This window comes from Notolepis coatsorum (assembly GCF_963971535.1).
Source record: "Notolepis coatsorum genome assembly, chromosome: 1".
NCBI classification, from domain to species: domain Eukaryota; kingdom Metazoa; phylum Chordata; class Actinopteri; order Aulopiformes; family Paralepididae; genus Notolepis; species Notolepis coatsorum.
The window spans coordinates 299,962,224-299,981,400 of NC_140165.1; the positions used below are offsets into that span (position 1 = coordinate 299,962,224).

Below are 19,177 nucleotides of genomic sequence, written 5' to 3' on the forward strand. Positions count from 1 at the left end.
ACTAACTGTGCTTCAATATATGTCAATAACGTTACGTTTTGCGGTTTATTATCCCGAATAATAAGAGATATTAAAAAAATTCATACAGAAGTAATGTGCTTGAAACCCCATAGAGGCTTTTGGGAAGTGTTGTTTGGAAAAATACACTCATCGAAAGCTGTCGGTGTGGCGACTTTCGCGAACTAAACTAGACCAAAATGAAAATGAAAATCTATCTAATAACACTTTAACCTATTGGTAAACTAACATATTGATGATAATATACATTATAACTGCTGTTGTGACATGGTTATGATGTTTATACTTGAATACGTTTGACAAAAAAAATGATACTTTTGTCAAACAGTCTGGAGAGATTGATTTATGACGTGATGTCATTTGCGGTCTGCCGATGGACCACACGGGTGGAAGAGGTTAAAATGGAAAACAACGTTTTGTCATTCCTGCCGTTGTTTATTGCCTAGTTAGATGATAGACAAACTGGATGTGGCCAATTACTTAAACATTTTCTTCACAAACATAGCCACGACACTGGTAAATAAACGACCCTCCCACTCAGGGCATTTTGGGGTAGAACACATCACAGCCTACTACAATAACCATATGGGTCCGCAAAGACGATTTCAAACTAGAAATGCAACAGCTGAGGTACTCAAAAAACTGAGCGCCCTCCAACCAAACAAGGCCACTGGCCATGACAATATCCCCTCCAAATTCCTCAGAGACTCAGCAGCCGCCATCACCCCAGTCATCACACACATAATAAACCTCTCCATAAAACAGGGACACGTACCCAAAGACTTCAAAATTGCGAGAGTAACCCCCCTGCACAAAAAGGGCAGCAAATTAGACCCAGGCAACTACCGCCCTGTTTCTATTCTTACCTCCATCTCGAAAGTCATGGAAAAAATAGTATACGAACTGGTCGAAAAGTACCTTGCTCCACAAGGAAGCATACTAGGGCCGCTACTGTTCCTAATTCAAATTACATGTCGTCAGCTTGTGACTGCAACTTGTTCCTGTTCGCAGACGACTCAGCCCTGCTGGTCTCTGACAAGAACAAGTTACAGGTTGAAAAAACCCTCAGCTCGGAACTAGGCAGAATCTGCACCTGGCTTGCTGATAACAAACTATCATTACACCTGAGTAAAACAAGGTCCATTTTCTTCGGTTCAAATAACAAACTCAGCAAGACCCACGGCTTCTCAGTTACAGTGGGTGACAATATTGTCACAAGAAAAGATGAAATTACATACCTGGGTTCCTGTTAGGGTTTGTAACCGACCCCAAGCGCAACGGCACAGAGAGAGTTGTTTCAGAGTTAGCCAAAGCAAGGGCGTATTTATTCTCAGAGTCACAAGATTGAATTAGGTGGAGAAACAGAACAAACGGGGAATCTGGCATGTGAAGAAGGTTGCGGCTCTGCAGATTCTCCCAGTAGGTGGTGGTGAGGAATTAGTTTGTGACGTCTGAAGCCGCTCTGCAGATCCTCCCAGCTCACTCCAGGTGGAAACGGGGAGAGAGAGAGAAATCCCAGTTAGCCAGCACACAACAGAAACAGAGAGGTGACTGATCCAAATAAATATCCAAGTGACTTGATCTTCGGTGTGAAACACACAGTTAGCAGAGTCCAGAGAAAAAACAATACGGTAATCCAAGGTGTAAATCCAACAACAAAAAATTGGTGAGAACAGTATAACAAAAACGGGATCTCTTCTGTGTTTCACAAACACACAAAAAACGGGTGATCCAAAAGAACTGTTTCCAAAAACTCACCAGAGCGCAACGCGTAAAGCGGGCAGATAAACGAGGCGCAGCTTCGTACGGGGAAATCAGGTTCTCCAACAGGGATACTTCACGAGAGTCCTGGGGAGCAACAGACAGGGAACAGCGACGGGAAAGAACAGGCAGATGCAGGGAATATTCAAAACGATCCAACATCGATATTAGGGAGATCAGGGTCTATAAAGCCACGGGGCGCTAATGACAAGCTGTGACAGCTGCGGGATGAAATTGCTCATTGCTCCAGAAGCGTGTGGTGGGGAGAGCACCAATCAACACGGCATCTTACAGAAAGAAGCGTGTGGCGGGGAATGCAATTAATTAACAAAATACCTTAAAGGAACGGAGCGAGTGGGTGGGGAGCGGACCAATCATCACAGTACTTTAGGAAGCCTGTGGTGGGGAAAGAACCAATCCTCACAGTACCCCCCCCTCCACGGGAGCCACCCGGCGACCCACTCGGCCCCGGCCTGCCCGGACGGGACCGAAGGAAGCCGGCGATCAGGGGCACTGGAGAGGGGGACAAAGACAGAGGCCCGGAGAGGGGGACCGGAGACGGGGACAGAGGACCGGCGAGGGAGGCCGGAGATGGGGACAGGGGCCCGACAGCGGAGGCCGGGCACGGGGACAGAGGACCGGCGAGGGAGGCCGGAGACGGGGACAGGGGCCCGACAGCGGAGGCCGGGCACGGGGACAGGTGCGGGATCGGGAGGCGCGGGACCTGCCAGGGCTGCGGGTGATGCTCCGGCCGAGGCTCCTGCTCTCGGAGTTCCTGTACAGCAGCCGCAGCCGCATCTAGCTGTAGGCTGTGTTCCTTGGTTGACTCTATCTGGACTGCCAATGCTGTTCTGACTCTCTCTGTGTCGGCTGGGGTCGTCATGGTTGGATCGTAATGTTAGGGTTTGTAACCGACCCCAAGCGCAACGGCACAGAGAGAGTTGTTTCAGAGTTAGCCAAAGCAAGGGCGTATTTATTCTCAGAGTCACAAGATTGAATTAGGTGGAGAAACAGAACAAACAGGGAATCTGGCATGTGAAGAAGGTTGCGGCTCTGCAGATTCTCCCAGTAGGTGGTGGTGAGGAATTAGTTTGTGACGTCTGAAGCCGCTCTGCAGATCCTCCCAGCTCACTCCAGGTGGAAACGGGGAGAGAGAGAGAAATCCCAGTTAGCCAGCGCACAACAGAAACAGAGAGGTGACTGATCCAAATAAATATCCAAGTGACTTGATCTTCGGTGTGAAACACACAGTTAGCAGAGTCCAGAGAAAAAACAATACGGTAATCCAAGGTGTAAATCCAACAACAAAAAATAGGTGAGAACAGTATAACAAAGACGGGATCTCTTCTGTGTTTCACAAACACACAAAAAACGGGTGATCCAAAAGAACTGTTTCCAAAAACTCACCAGAGCGCAACGCGTAAAGCGGGCAGATAAACGAGGCGCAGCTTCGTACGGGGAAATCAGGTTCTCCAACAGGGATACTTCACGAGAGTCCTGGGGAGCAACAGACAGGGAACAGCGACGGGAAAGAACAGGCAGATGCAGGGAATATTCAAAACGATCCAACATCGATATTAGGGAGATCAGGGTCTATAAAGCCACGGGGCGCTAATGACAAGCTGTGACAGCTGCGGGATGAAATTGCTCATTGCTCCAGAAGCGTGTGGTGGGGAGAGCACCAATCAACACGGCATCTTACAGAAAGAAGCGTGTGGCGGGGAATGCAATTAATTAACAAAATACCTTAAAGGAACGGAGCGAGTGGGTGGGGAGCGGACCAATCATCACAGTACTTTAGGAAGCCTGTGGTGGGGAAAGAACCAATCCTCACAGTACCCCCCCCTCCACGGGAGCCACCCGGCGACCCACTCGGCCCCGGCCTGCCCGGACGGGACCGAAGGAAGCCGGCGATCAGGGGCACTGGAGAGGGGGACAAAGACAGAGGCCCGGAGAGGGGGACCGGAGACGGGGACAGAGGACCGGCGAGGGAGGCTGGAGACGGGGACAGGGGCCCGACAGCGGAGGCCAGGCACGGGGACAGAGGACCGGCGAGGGAGGCCGGAGACGGGGACAGGGGCCCGACAGCGGAGGCCGGGCACGGGGACAGGTGCGGGATCGGGAGGCGCGGGACCTGCCAGGGCTGCGGGTGATGCTCCGGCCGAGGCTCCTGCTCTCGGAGTTCCTGTACAGCAGCCGCAGCCGCAGCCGCATCTAGCTGTAGGCTGTGTTCCTTGGTTGACTCTATCTGGACTGCCAATGCTGTTCTGACTCTCTCTGTGTCGGCTGGGGTCGTCATGGTTGGATCGTAATGTTAGGGTTTGTAACCGACCCCAAGCGCAACGGCACAGAGAGAGTTGTTTCAGAGTTAGCCAAAGCAAGGGCGTATTTATTCTCAGAGTCACAAGATTGAATTAGGTGGAGAAACAGAACAAACGGGGAATCTGGCATGTGAAGAAGGTTGCGGCTCTGCAGATTCTCCCAGTAGGTGGTGGTGAGGAATTAGTTTGTGACGTCTGAAGCCGCTCTGCAGATCCTCCCAGCTCACTCCAGGTGGAAACGGGGAGAGAGAGAGAAATCCCAGTTAGCCAGCGCACAACAGAAACAGAGAGGTGACTGATCCAAATAAATATCCAAGTGACTTGATCTTCGGTGTGAAACACACAGAGAAAAAACAATACGGTAATCCAAGGTGTAAATCCAACAACAAAAAATAGGTGAGAACAGTATAACAAAAACGGGATCTCTTCGGTGTTTCACAAACACACAAAAAACGGGTGATCCAAAAGAACTGTTTCCAAAAACTCACCAGAGCGCAACGCATAAAGCGGGCAGATAAACGAGGCGCAGCTCCGTACGGGGAAATCAGGTTCTCCAACAGGGATACTTCACAAGAGTCCTGGGGAGCAACAGACAGGGAACAGCGACGGGAAAGAACAGGCAGATGCAGGGAATATTCAAAACGATCCAACATCGATATTAGGGAGATCAGGGTCTATAAAGCCACGGGGCGCTAATGACAAGCTGTGACAGCTGCGGGATGAAATTGCTCATTGCTCCAGAAGCGTGTGGTGGGGAGAGCACCAATCAACACGGCATCTTACAGAAAGAAGCGTGTGGCGGGGAATGCAATTAATTAACAAAATACCTTAAAGGAACGGAGCGAGTGGGTGGGGAGCGGACCAATCATCACAGTACTTTAGGAAGCCTGTGGTGGGGAAAGAACCAATCCTCACAGTTCCATCCTAGAGGCAAATCTTTCCTGTGACAAAATGGCATCCAATGTAATCAAAAAAGTCAACCAACGAACTAGATTCCTGTACCGGATCTCCTCTCTGGTAAACAAGAATACCCTGAAGACTCTAGCAGGAGCACTCATTCAAGGGTACTACGACTATGCTTGCACCTCATGGTACCAAAGCACCTCAAAGGCGCTAAAAACAAAATTACAAACATCACAAAACAAACTGGTCAGACTACTGCTTGACCTTACTCCTAGAACCCACCTCACCCCTGCCCACTTTGACAACTTAGGATGGCTTAGAGTAGACGACAGAGTACAGCAACTTGCAATGGGCCTGGTCTACAAGATACACTACACCACTAAGGTACCCATGTACATGTCAAAATACTTCCCAAAGGTCAGTGAATACCACGACCAACACCAGAGGGAGCTCCACAAATCTTGTTAAACCCAGATTCGGCTCAAACAAGGGACTAAACATGTTTGGCAATTATGCCACATCAATGTGGAACGCCCTACCCACAGCTGTAAAGGAATGTGAATCACTACCCACTTTCAAAACCACTCTCAAAGAGCACCTACGGGAGACTGCAATTCGAAACTGGCCCCTGTAAATGTCTAAACCCAACCCCCTCCATTGTACAGCGCCCCCCCCCCCCCCCCCCCCCACCCAACCACCTCCAGTGTACAGTTCCCCCCCCCCCCCCCCACCCCACCTACCCAAGGTTATGGGCCCAGATCACACAGGGGCGAAATAATAAAGGGTAGCAAGTTTAGCTGAAGTATAGGCTAGTTTAGCACCGGGAGCACCGCGTGGCTAAAGCTAAGCTAATGGGAGCTAAAGCTACGCCTACCATCAAAAAGGGATGGCGACCAAAGGAAGGAGCAAATGGCCCTCGTTCAACGGAAGAGCAGAGGACTATGAGCTCTGGGAAGAGCGAATGTTGTGCTGCATGCACGGTGTGGGACTGAAGACAACGATCTTGACGGCCCCCACGGGAGAAGTAACGGCGGCCGTGCGAGCGCTGGACACCAAGCAAAATGCCGACGCATACTGCGAGTTAGCACGACACAAGCTTAGGGCTGATATTCCGCGACACTAAGGACAAAGGCCGAGAGAGCCTGAAAGTGTTGAGAGAACATTATATGGGACAGGGAAGACCCCGAATCGTATCCCTCTACATAACACTAACCGCGCTGAAGAAGGCGCACACCGAGACTGTGACCGAATACGTCATCAGAGCTGAGCAGATCATTACGGCGCTTAAGAGTGCAGGAGAAGCACCAAGCGATGGACTAATGATGGCGATGGTTATGAGAGGACTACCGGAGCTGTACAAACCGTTCACACTACTGGTGACACACGGTTCAGCGGACATGTCGCTGGGAGAGTTCAAGGCCAAGTTGCGGAACTTTGAGGCCTCAGAAGACACACACCCAGTCGCCGCGGAGGCGGGAGAGAGGGTGCTGAAGGCCCGGGCGGCACAGAGAGAGAAGACCAGATCCCAGACGGAGCTGGCGTGTTGGCGATGCGGAGAAAAAGGGCATCGGAAAGATAACTGCACAGACTGTTTGGTGTAGCTTCTGCAAATCCACAGGGCACACAGACAAAGTGTGCAGAAAGAAACGCGACCAGAGCGCACGGTACGCGCATGGACAAGATGGCGGCTGTGGACAAGATGGTGACGACGGTGGACGTGAGACGAGTCGAGAGGACGCCCGGAGAGTAACGGTACGAGAGGACTTCATCTTCTGGGCGCACCCAGCCAACGCAGCAGCAGCAGGCCCAAAGGAAGGGACTGATCTTGGACACAGGTGCGTCGTCCCACGTCATCAACGACAGGAATCGATTCAAGAACTTTGACAACACCTTCGAGCCGGAGAGACACAGCATGGAGCTGGCAGACGGGAAGCGCACTTACGGGTTGGCGCAAGGGAGAGGAGACGCACAGGTATGCCTCATAGACAGTGAGGGGCGCCGGTGTACAGTGACGTTAAAGAACGCTCTCTACATACCCTCGTTCCCACAAGAACTATTCTCTGTAAAATCTGCTACTGCGAACGGTGCCAAAGTGTTCTTCAATGAAGGTAAAGATGTTCTTGTAGAGCCTGACGGTACGCGATTTAACATAGAGGTGTACAAGAGAATGTACTATCTACAAACAGAGTGTAATGATGACGATAAGTGTAATAATAATGATATGTGTAATGTGGCTGTCAGTCACGATATTCAGACATGGCATGAGATCATGGGTCATTGTAATTACAAGGATTTACTGAAACTGCAAGCAGTGACAGAAGGCATGGACATTAAAGGTGAAAAGCGTAAACCTGACAAAGAATGTGAAGTGTGCATAAAGCGGAAGTTCACTCAATCGAGAAATAGAAGTCCCACAGAAAAAGTAAAGGTACCACTTGAGCTAGTTAACACAGATCTAGCCGGTCCAGTAAGCAACAAGTCCATAGGTGGCTTTAAATATGTACAGTCATTTACAGATGTGTGTACAGGCAGTGTTTGTTTACTTTCTCAAAGCAAAGAGTGACACACTCCAGGCCACAGAGAAATTCCTTGCCGATGTAGCCCCTTATGGCAACATAAGATGCAGGTCCGACAACGGAACCGAGTTCACAAATAGAGAGTTCCAATCACTGTTGAGAAGGAACAAGATAAGACACAATACGTCATGTCCGTACTCCCCGCACCAGAACGGGGTGGCAGAGAGGGAAGGACGTACTCTTTTCGAAATGGCTAGGTGTAAGCTAATAGATGGTGACTTACCTAAGAATCTATGGCATTATGCGGTACAAGAAGCCGCTTACACCAGAAACAGGTGTTTTAATAAGCACACAGGCACCACCCCGTATACAGCACTGACAGGGGGAAAGTGTAATCTAGCTAGAATGCACAAATTTGGATCAGTGTGTTATGCTTACCAGCAGGACAGAGGAAAGCTCGAGTCCAGATGTGAAAAAGGACTTTTTGTAGGGCACGACAAAGGAAGCCTCGCTTTTCTAGTCTATTATCCCGGTAAAGGGAAAGTGCGAAAACACAGGCTAGTCAAATTTGTCACAAAGACAATATGTGAGAACGAGACACAGACAGAGGAGCCAGAGCTGGACTCCAGAGTAAGGTGTGAAGAAACAGAGACACCTCAGCCTAGTGTACTTAGCACAGTCGTGCAGACAGACAGTCAGCAACCCCCAGAGGATGATGACGAGGAGCACCGAGGGTGACGTCACGTGCCTCATGCAGTGGGAGGTATCCCTCACGGGAACGCAAACCCCCAAAGTATCTGAAAGACTATTGTGGGATATTCGTGGATATCCTGAAGAAGAATGTTCTCAGTCAACCGAGGTTTGGATAATAACAAAGGTTTATTAACCAAACATATAGAAATATACACATAGTATTTAGAGAGAATGGCTGAGGCTCTCGCCCCAGGTGATCAGCTGAAATGACCCAGGTAAAGAGACCTGGAATGTTGTTGGGAGGAGTCTTATATAGTTAAAAGGGGGGCGAGGTGGTCCCATTTGATAGGTCAAATGGGGGGGGGGGGATACAGGATTGGGGAGAGGGGGGGGGGGACACAGGATTGGGGAGAAAGGGGAGGGGAATGTCTTTACATGAGGGAGTTGGGGAATCATTATATTATTCCACAGTTACTCACTTTTCTCTTCATAATGTGGGTGAGATTAATGTATTGGGGGATGTCTTTACATGAGAGAGTTGGGGAATCATTATATTATTCCACACTATGCCCGGAGAGAAAGTGACGAGGATGACAGTACACTTACCAGTATTGATTACTGCTACAGAGTAGTGAGTGGACTGGAGTACCTCAGACCTTTAAAGAGGCGATGGTGTCCCCTGAATCAAGAAAATGGGAGAGAGCAATGGATGAGGAGATGAGGTCCCTAGAGGACAACCACACCTTTACTCTAACCAAGTTACCAGAGGGCAGACAGACAGTGGGAGGAAAATGGGTGTATTCAATCAAGGAGGGTATTGAAGGCCACGACAAGTACAAAGCCAGGTTTGTAGCTAAATGTTTAAATACAGAAGGAGGGTACTCCATGTTTAAATACAGGAGGGTAGCTACATGTTTAAATACAGAAGGAGGGTACTCCATGTTTAAATACAGAAGGAGTGGATTCCACGTTTAAATACAGAAGTGGACTCCATGTTTAAATACAGAAGTGGATCAATGTTTAAATACAGAAGTGGATGATTTGATCATCGCAGCGGACAACACTAGAAACCTAGAGCAGGTGAAAAGTATGCTCTCCACCAGATTCAAATGAAAGACCTAGGCAGGTTAAAACATTTTCTAGGCATGCCAGCCAGTTGTGTAAAAATATCCCAGAAGAGATATGTGGAGAAGATCCTGAAACGTTTAGACATGCAAGAATGTAGGACAAGGGAAACACCATGTGATCAAAAACTAGACTACCAAGAGGATGCTCAGAAACTGACAGATGTAAAAAATGTACAGAGAAGCTGTAGGTAGCCTCATTTATTTGACAACATGTACTCGCCCTGACCTATGTTTTGTAGTGAGTAAATTGTCACAGCATTTTGCTGATCCCACAGAGGAGCACTGGATTACAGCAAAACATGTTTTTCGTTATCTCAAAGGTACAGCAGATAAACAGCTTTGTTTCAGAAAGAGCAGCGAGGGCTTAGGGCTTAAAGCCTACAGTGATGCAGATTTGGCGGCAGACGCCACAGACAGAAGAAGTACCACAGGGTATTGTGTGAGTTTGAACACAAACAGCTCACTGGTTTCGTGGAAAACAAAGAAACAGCCCACAGTGGCACTCTCAACTTATGAAGCCGAATACATGGCTCTAGCTATGACAATACAGGAATGTATTTATCTAGAACAACTGCTCGAAGGAATGGATACCTATGTATATAAGAAAACTGTTGTTTATGAAGACAACCAGGGAACCATTGCAATCACTAGAAACCCTGTGTGCCGACAGAGGTGTAAACATGTGGATATAAAAATCACTTCATCAGATCTGTCATCAGGGAAGAAAGGATGACACTTGTTTATTGTCCTACAGACGACATGGTAGCAGACGCTATGACAAAGCCTGTCTCCAAACTGAAATTGAGAAGATTTGCAGAGGTCATGTTTGGTGTGTAAATATTGCCTGTTATGTAATATTGACTGCTATATTCTTTTTGATGTTCTGAACTGTATTATTTTCTTTAAAAGATGTTGTTGAAAAAGTTGTACAGTATACAAGACAAGCATAAGTGGGACTGTTGAAGTTAGATGTTATGTATGATTGCATGTAACTGTCTAACTGTTTCCACAAGAGGGCGCTATAGGCGTAGCTATTATAGCTGACGCCAGGTGAGAAGTATAAAAGGAGATGTTACCTCCCCCTTCACTCTCTTCCTCCGTCGCTCTCACAAGAGAAGGACTCATGTGTACTGTTGGGTGCAATGTGAAATAAACCACGCCAAAGGCTAAAGAGAAACCTTGTCGTCATGAACACATTATTGTCGCTCCATAGCTGACTCTGTCAACAATGTCATATATGTTACGATGAATTGAAAATGGGGGACCCTGATGTAAACAAGTCTTTCTCTGGTCTGCATCCCCTTAATAATTGTGTGTATTGAGCTGTACTGTATTGTACCCATTCTGCAATATGTTAATACAATTTTCAACCAGTCAATTCAATCAATCAATGTACTTGTTTATTTGCCTAATTATAGAAATAGCGACATAATAATGTATATTTTATGTATATGTACATTATGCAATGCAATGTGTATCAAAAGCAATGTGTCTTGTAGTTTTTCGTTTATCTTTTTATTATTTTTTAGCAAGACCCAACAGTAAACTCATTATCCCATCATCCTTTGTATTGTGGCCTACGTCATTCACATGCGCTTGTACTAGTTTTGTTTGGCTTCCTTCATCATACACGTGAGGAGCTTCACTTTTCTCAACCAACGTGGTTTGAGCGAATAAAGAATAAGAGAGTGATATAACTACCCATAGCTCGAAACATTTATTTACCAACTACATTCCCTCGAAGAGAAGCCGTTTGACAGGTGAATTCAGCCGGGTTTTTTCCTGTATCAGTGTCTTGAAATACAAAAGTGTTAGCTAGCTAACGTCAGCCCCAGCTAGCCTAGTAAGTTAGCTCACGTTAGTTGGCAAAGTAATCGTGTTAGTAACATAAAGTTACTGATGTTAATGGGGTAGATATAATGTATTATGTGTTTGTGGATAACCTTTTATGGACTAACGTGTGCCTATTATTACATTGGCAGTCATTGGCTAATCATGTTCATTGAGGACCAAGAGTGGAACGATGAACCAGATGCTCAAGCCCTGAGTAAAACTGATCTCAATCTCAACGACACACAAAAGACAAACAGCGCCACTGTCAAGAAGGTAAGTTACATTTGATTTACACGTACGTTATTATTACACATCCTCAGTCAGTTTCAGGTGTCAAACAGTACTTTATATTTGCATATCATATATGTCACAAATGTAACTGTATTATATATGTCATGTATGTCCCTATGCCATTGATGTCATGTATGTTGTGTATGTCATAAATGTCACTGAATTGAAAATGGGGGACCCTGATGTAAACAAGACAAACGTCTTTCTCTGGTCTGCATCCCCTTAACAATTGTATGTATTGAGCCGTACTGTATTGTGCCCATTCTGCAATCTGTTAAATAAAGTTTTCATTAATTCATTCATTCCTCTGAACAGTCCAAGGGTGTTGGAAAAAAGAGTCTGTTGCGGACCCTCCAGGCACTGGGATCTGTCCCGAACTGGAAGAGCGATGTCCCTCGTCGTGGGGACAGTGACAGCGATACAGAAGCTGTCCAGCCACACCCCAAGAGAAAGAAGAAACGAAGCAAAAGGCGAAAGCAGCCAGACGTTACGGCAGCAGAGGTGGATAATGTGAACTTAGACCCGGGGGGCAACGAGGAGGAAACTGTACCAAAGAAGCTGAAGAAGGAAGATGTCAAATCTGGTAAGCAATGAGTTCCTTTTAAAGGGGCACATCGCCAAAAAACAATACTCTTTTTTTCTTTTCTTTTTTTGCACGTAATCTCTCACACATCCAAAAACAGTTTAGCACACATTCATTTAGTTTGACAGTTATTGGAAGTAAATGAGTTTGAATATGGCTGTCATTGATGTCATCCGGGACATTGAATCCTTGTTGTGTTATTTACAGCTGTAGATGAAAAATAGCAATACCATGTCTTATAAGGACTGCTACCTTATAATTTCATTGAGCTGTAAAATAATTTAACACAACACAAGGATTCAATGTCCCCGAAGACATCGCTGGTGGCCATATTCAAATGCATTTTACTAGTCTCAATAACTGTCAAACTAAATTAATGTGTGTAAAACTGTTTAGAGTTTTTGGACATGTGAGATTACCGGTATGTTCAAAATTAATTAGCTTTGTTTTTTTTTTTGGTGAAGTGCTCCTTTTTAAATATCAAAAGCCTCCCATTAGGAACAAGAATGTGAAATCGATGTGTTTTTATTCATTTCTCCCCCCTCCCCTTTCTTCTAAGGGTCATTAAAGGTAAAGAAGGCTAATCGCAAGGGAATTCCAAAAGCCGCCGGGGCTGAAGTACAAACGGGAGAGAATATCGAGAAACTCAACAGACAGCAGTGGAGAAACAAGACAAAGATGAAGAGGAAATGTACAAATAAATTTCGCCCGGATGAGCCTGGGCAAACTAAACCGGCGACCACCGAGAAACACAACTCGGGGGAACAGCTGAAAGCGTACGCCCGGGGCAACAGCGGCGAAAGACTGAGTGTTCCGACATCGTCCCAGAAGAAGCGAAAGGAGAAGGAATATAATAAACCGCAGAAAAGGAAAAAGGTGGACGAGGGAGAAGAAGAAACGTCGGACACTCAAACGCCAGAGAAAGATAAGCGCTTGAAAAAGACGACGAAAGGGGGCGCCGACCACGTCAAGACGGGCGTGTCTCTCGGTCAGCAATCAAAACCGGAAGTAGGACAGTCTCATCAGGGGGGGAGCGCGGGTGATCAACACCACCCGATGCCACCCGGTAAAAGACAGAAACCGGAGGAGATCAAGGCACAGATTCGCAAAAGGGAGAAGCTACGGCGGCTGCTCCAGAGTGCGGGTGAACGACAGCCTCCTGCCGAGCAGGAGGACGGAGACGAGGCGACGCCTGCAGAGGAAAGGGTTAACGAGGCGCCGGCTGACCGCTCCGCCTCCCTCCGGTCCCGCATGGAGCAGCGCTTGGAGTCGGCTCGCTTCCGCTACATCAACGAGGTCCTCTACACCACGTCGAGCGGGGAGGCCAAGCGCATGTTCAAACAGGACCCCCAGGCGTTTGGGATCTACCACCGAGGTTTTACTGCTCAGGTCCAGCGGTGGCCGGCTAATCCCGTGGACGCCATCATCTCCTACATTCGGCACAAGTGAGACATACTTTATTCCATCATGGTATTTTACATGCAGTCTTAAAAGAGCACACCAACATTTGGGGAAATTAGCTTATCGTCTTCTCCAGAGAGAGACAAGAAGATAGATACCAGTTTCCTCTCTGTGCGTTCAGTAGAAAGCTATCTGGGGAAGCGGATATTAGTGACTGGTAGCCTAGGTATTGTCCAACTAACACCTCTCCCGAAGGCTACCCATCACTGTCCGCTTCCATTCATTGTGCTAAGCTAGGCTAACATGCAGCCAGATAGCTTTCTACTGAACGCACAGAGAGGAAACTGGTATCTATCTTCTTGTCTTTCTAATTTCCCAGAATGTTGGCGTGTTCCTTTAACATATTTTCACCTCGGTTTCATTTGATAATGTGTACAAACACATCTGTTGTATTTTCTTCCCCAGACCTGCCTCGCTGGTCGTTGCAGACTTTGGCTGTGGGGACTGCAAGATCGCCCGCAGCGTGAACAACAAAGTGCACAGCTTTGACTTGGCACCTATCTCTGATCTTGTAACTGTCTGTGACATGGCCCACGTGAGTGTATTGTAATGTTGTGGCACTTCACCAAAAACAATGCTGCTTTATTTTGCACATAATCTCACACACATTTAGTTTGACAGTTATTGGGAGTAAATGAGTGTGAATATGGCCACCAGCGATGTCATCAGGAACATTTGCCTCCTGCATTGTGTTAATTACAGCTCAAAGAAATGATAAGGTAGCAGTCCCTACACCTTATCATTTCTTTGAGCTGTAATTAGCACAATGCAGGAGGCAAATGTTCCCGATGACATCACTGGTGGCCATATTCACACTCATTTACTCCCAATAACTGTCAAACTAAATGGATGTGTACAAAACTGTTTTCGGATGTGTGAGATCCGGCAAAATAAATCGGCATTTAAAAAAAAAAATTTGTTGGCTAACTTGTGTACACTGCTTATGTAGCTTATTGCTGTAAATGAACACGCGCTCTCCCTCTACAGGTCCCTCTTGCAGACAGTACGGTGGACATTGCAGTGTTCTGCCTCGCTCTCATGGGGACCAACCTGGGTGACTTCTTAGTGGAGGCCAATCGTGTCTTGGTGATGGGGTAGGAGACGTTATCTTCAGCAAATAATATCAATCTTGAGTTTTGTGTGTGTGTGTGTGTGTGTGTGTGTACATGTCATTGTAACCACTGTGTGCAATTGTCATAGGGGTGTCCTTAAAATAGCCGAAGTGGCCAGCAGATTTGATAACATACGGAGCTTCCTGAGCGCATTGGCAAAGCTTGGCTTCAAGTTGTCGTCCAAGGTAAGGTTTGATTGAAAACTTTAATTAACAGATTGCAAAATGGGTACAGTACAGCTCAATACACACAATTGTTAAGGGGATGCAGACCAGAGAAAGACTTTCGTCTTGTTTACATCAGGGTCCCCCATTTTCAATTCATAATGAAATGTGATGATGGTGACAAATGCTGATGGCATGTAAACACTAAGTCTTTTGATGTTCCTCTGTTGCCGTTTGTCTGATTCAGATTGTTGTTTTCTTGTCTTCAGGATGCAGAGAACAGCTACTTCTGCTCTTTCGAATTCGAGAAGATGGGAGATGCGCCAGAAAACGTAAAGAAATCGGGCCTGGAGTTGAAGCCGTGTGTATATAAGAAACGATAAGCATCTGTGAAAGGATTATATTTGCAAGGGTAACTAACTGTAAATATTTCACTTTTTATTTCTCAATACATTTTTGGAAATTAAACTGTAAAAGGACATGGTGTCTTTAACAGTTTTTTTTTTTTTTTTTTTTTTTTTTTTTTAACAACTTTCTGGATTTGTGTAAGCAAGAAAGGGCCTACCATTCTACCAGGTGCATAAAGGTGATGGCCCACATAACAGTGTCCAAATCATCCATCATCCAATCATCCATCTTGCCCTGTCCAGAGAGAGAAAAGGCACAACAAATGTTTTGTTGTCGGTTGCACCGACTAATTGACGGGAAAGACTTAGTAATTAAGTAATTAGTTTCTGGACAAATGAAATCACAAACTGGGTAGTTGTTAATACTATTTGTAATAGTAATAGTGACTTTTCCTGTTCAACATAATTAGAATACACTAACACAATTGATAGTTTAAAAAAATATAAAAGATCTATTTTCTTTATGTGAGAACCCTTCTTCCTTTAAAGAAAGATCATGTTCTTTAAATGTTCTATGTAATTATAAGGTACGACAGTGGCTCAGGAGGTAGAGCGGTCGTCTGGTAATAGGAAGGTTCCCGGTTCGATTCCCAGGCAGCATGTCGAAGTGTCCTTGAGCAATTGCTCCCTGCATGGTTGCCATCGATGTGTGAGTGAATGGGTGAATGTGAAGAAAAAAAAATTAAAGCGCTTTGGATAAAAGTGCTATATAAATGCACCATTTACCATTTGTAAGGTGTGTGTTGGGGGGGGGGGGGGGGTTCGATTCCCGCTCCTCCCGGGCAGAGTGTCGAAGTGTCCTTGAGCAAGACACTTAACCCCTAATTGCTCCTGATGAGCAGGTTGGCACCTTGCATGGTTGCCTCCGCCGTCGGTGTGTGAATGAATGGGTGAATGTGAGGAACAAAAAGCGGATAAAAGCTGCTATATAAATGCACCATTTACCATTTATTATGGTCTTGTCTCTCTTAATAACGAACACTATAGTTGCTCTGATCTGTAAAAACATAGGCACTAGCCAGGGGGAATTAGATTTACAATAACTACCTGGACGTCGTACAGGGATACATTCATGCCTCTTGTTGGGGCAGCCTGTCGTCATGACCTCCTAGGAGAGGTTAAATAGAATAGAATAGAATAGAAATACTTTATTCATCCCGAGGGAAATTTGGCACTACAAATCGCTCACAGTAAACAGTAGACATGTGGATAGACAGAAACAAAAGTTACGAATAAGAATAAAATAAGCTTAAGAGTAAAATACGGTCCGGGATATACATTTCCTATGTTACATTCTAATATAAAATATACAGAAATATACATTAAGTGTACATTTGTAAATGTAAAAGTCCAGGAAGGTAGTACTGTCACCCTGTGCTCAGTGATGCAGTGAGGCACATTGATGCCTTATAAAGTCTGATGGCTGTCGGAATGAAGGACTTCCTGTGCCGTTCAGTGCTACATCTAGGGCAGGGGTGGGCAACTTTGTATATGGTGAGGGCCACTAAATTTCCACAATCAATCTGGGGGGCCGCATTGTTTATCGGCAGTCCCGCCAGTAGTACCCCATCACTCAAATAGCCCATAATAGTCACAGATGTGATAAATAAGGCATAAACTATTATAATTTGTTGTAACTTTGTTTTTATTCCATTTAAAACGCATTTAGTAATGCTTAATTTCAACTTTATGAATTTATAAATACAGCTGAATTTGAAAGTATTGCTGTGTAACCCAAATATATACAAAAGTGACAAATTATAATGAAGGCTTCTATTAAAATAAATGTATGCACTTAAAGCCCACTGCTCAACAAACACAAACCAGCATTCCTGCTGCATTTCACTACAACAGTAAGTCAAAAGTGCAATAATACCTGATGTATAATGCAGTGCAGCATTGGACACTCAACGCCACTCTGCCTTAGAAGCCCGGCGAATCCTGTGTGTTTTCCTTTCATTGCGGGTGCTCCATCGGTAACAACAGCGGACAGTTTATCAAACCCCCCATATTGCTGCACGGCACTTTCAACAGTGTTGAATATGTCCACACTAGGGCTGACCCCTATTAGTCGACTAATCGATCGAAAGGAGCCATAGTCGACTGCCAACCTCTTAGTCGAATGCAAAAAATAAATATTATAATAATTTTTTTTTTTATAAATATTGGCCTGGGGCCGCATGGAGTGTCGGTGAGGGCCGCATGCGGCCCGCGGGCCGCCAGTTGCCCCTACCTGATCTAGGGAGTAGGGCTAGATCCATAAAGAATGGATTGCACAGTGCTAGTTGCACCCTTACTTAAATAAACGGTTAATAAAATTTTCAATCAATCACCGCGCAGATTGATTGAATGAAAATTGTATTAATAGATTGCAGAATGGGTACAATACAGTACGGCTCAATACACACAATTGTTAAGGCAATGCAGACCAGAGAAAGACTTTCGTCTTGTTTACATCAGGGTCCTCCATTTTCAATTCATAATGAATTGTAAGTAAGGGTGCAACTTGCACCGTGCAATCCATTCTTTGTGGATCTAGCCCTTAGTCTAGCACTGAACGTAATCCTAACTGTCAGCCAAGTCTGTGTATAGTGGGTGGGTGGGGTTGACCCTGATGGCGTGGAACTTAGCAAGGCCTATGTAGGGGCACTTCATCAAAAAACAATGCTGATTTATTTTGCACATAATCTCAGACACATCACATAACACACAGCTTACATTTCAAACTAATTTACTCAATAACTCAAAGAAAAAATGTGTGCAAAACAGTTTTTCGGATTTGCGTGAGATGTGCAAAAGAATCTCTTTTTTTTTTTGTGAAGTGTCCCTTTAATGGAAGATTGATGGCAGGCATTGGATGCGTCCGCCTATACATAGGCTCCATGTAGCTTTGATCTCTTATTTAGGGGAAGTTCAGATAGGGAGAGCAAGGAGATACATAAGGTCCTCCCATTGAGTGTGGAATAAGTTACTGTAGCTATGACACCAGGAGACCGTTTAAACGTGTCTCTGCCTTGCATACTACTAGGCTAGGCCATCACCCTGAAGTTTATCTCTGATTTAGCTTTTGCAAAGTGGAGCTTGCTGGAGCTAATTCAAAATTGTTTCATACATTTCTTCCCCGCATTCGTGTAAATTTGTTGCTTACAGAACTATTACAGATTATGATTATTAAAGTACATGACCTATGAGATAAATACTGCTGTGTAGTAATAGAAACAATTAGTTACTGCTGCTGAGGCTTAACAAGAAATTAAAAGAAGAAATAAAATGTATAATATACATATATTGTACAGTGGTGTAGTGAGGGGAGCACATATATATATATACATGTATATATGTTTATAACCAATTGCTGCATGCTACAACCTTATTCATTGATTTGTGTGCTATGTGCCACAAGAGGGCGCAATAACACTGCAGTAGTGACACTGCAGCACTCATGAGTGTGTGTGACAGAATGATGGTGAGGGGGGAGTTGGCTCCCTCTGCGTCTGCTCTACCTTGGAGTGTATGATGGAATTTCTTGTTATGGCAGCTGTTGCTGAACCGTTTGCACAGTAGTTATCAACATACGATAATCAAGCATTAAAGGTGGTGTTTTCTGTGTTCAAATAAGTGGTCTACGTGTTAAAATAATAGCTCTACATTCCGACACCCATCATCACTGTTATAGTGTTTGGTCAGTAACGTGGGTCTCCCAGTCCCTCCGCTCTGCAGTAGAACTATTGAACACTTATTTTAACCAAAGAAATGCCACTTACAGGACCTTTAAACATGGACAAATTCAAAACGTAGTGGACACTTCTCCAGATGTCACGTCCGTTGTCCTCGAGGACACTTCTCCAGATGTAGAATTGCATTTGTTGCTGAGAATCTGCAGTACTAATAAATTGGCTCTTCCTGTGACTTTGGAGCAAGATAGACAGGCTCATAACAGTGATTTATTGTATAGATCAACATGAAAATTCACCGTTTACATAACCT

At 45.4% G+C, this 19,177-nt stretch overlaps 1 protein-coding gene across 1 annotated transcript; it reads left to right on the forward strand.

Moving 5' to 3' along the window:
* The first annotated feature begins 10,964 nt into the window (after nucleotides 1-10,964).
* Nucleotides 10,965-18,886, forward strand: rrp8 (ribosomal RNA processing 8). Its single transcript, XM_084323827.1, has 8 exons — nucleotides 10,965-11,099; nucleotides 11,322-11,445; nucleotides 11,779-12,046; nucleotides 12,606-13,491; nucleotides 13,913-14,042; nucleotides 14,495-14,601; nucleotides 14,708-14,804; nucleotides 15,053-18,886. The coding sequence occupies exons 2-8, from the start codon at nucleotides 11,335-11,337 to the stop codon at nucleotides 15,164-15,166; spliced, it is 1,713 nt and encodes a 570-aa protein (XP_084179953.1). The 5' UTR covers nucleotides 10,965-11,099; nucleotides 11,322-11,334; the 3' UTR covers nucleotides 15,167-18,886.
* The last annotated feature ends 291 nt before the right edge of the window (nucleotides 18,887-19,177 follow it).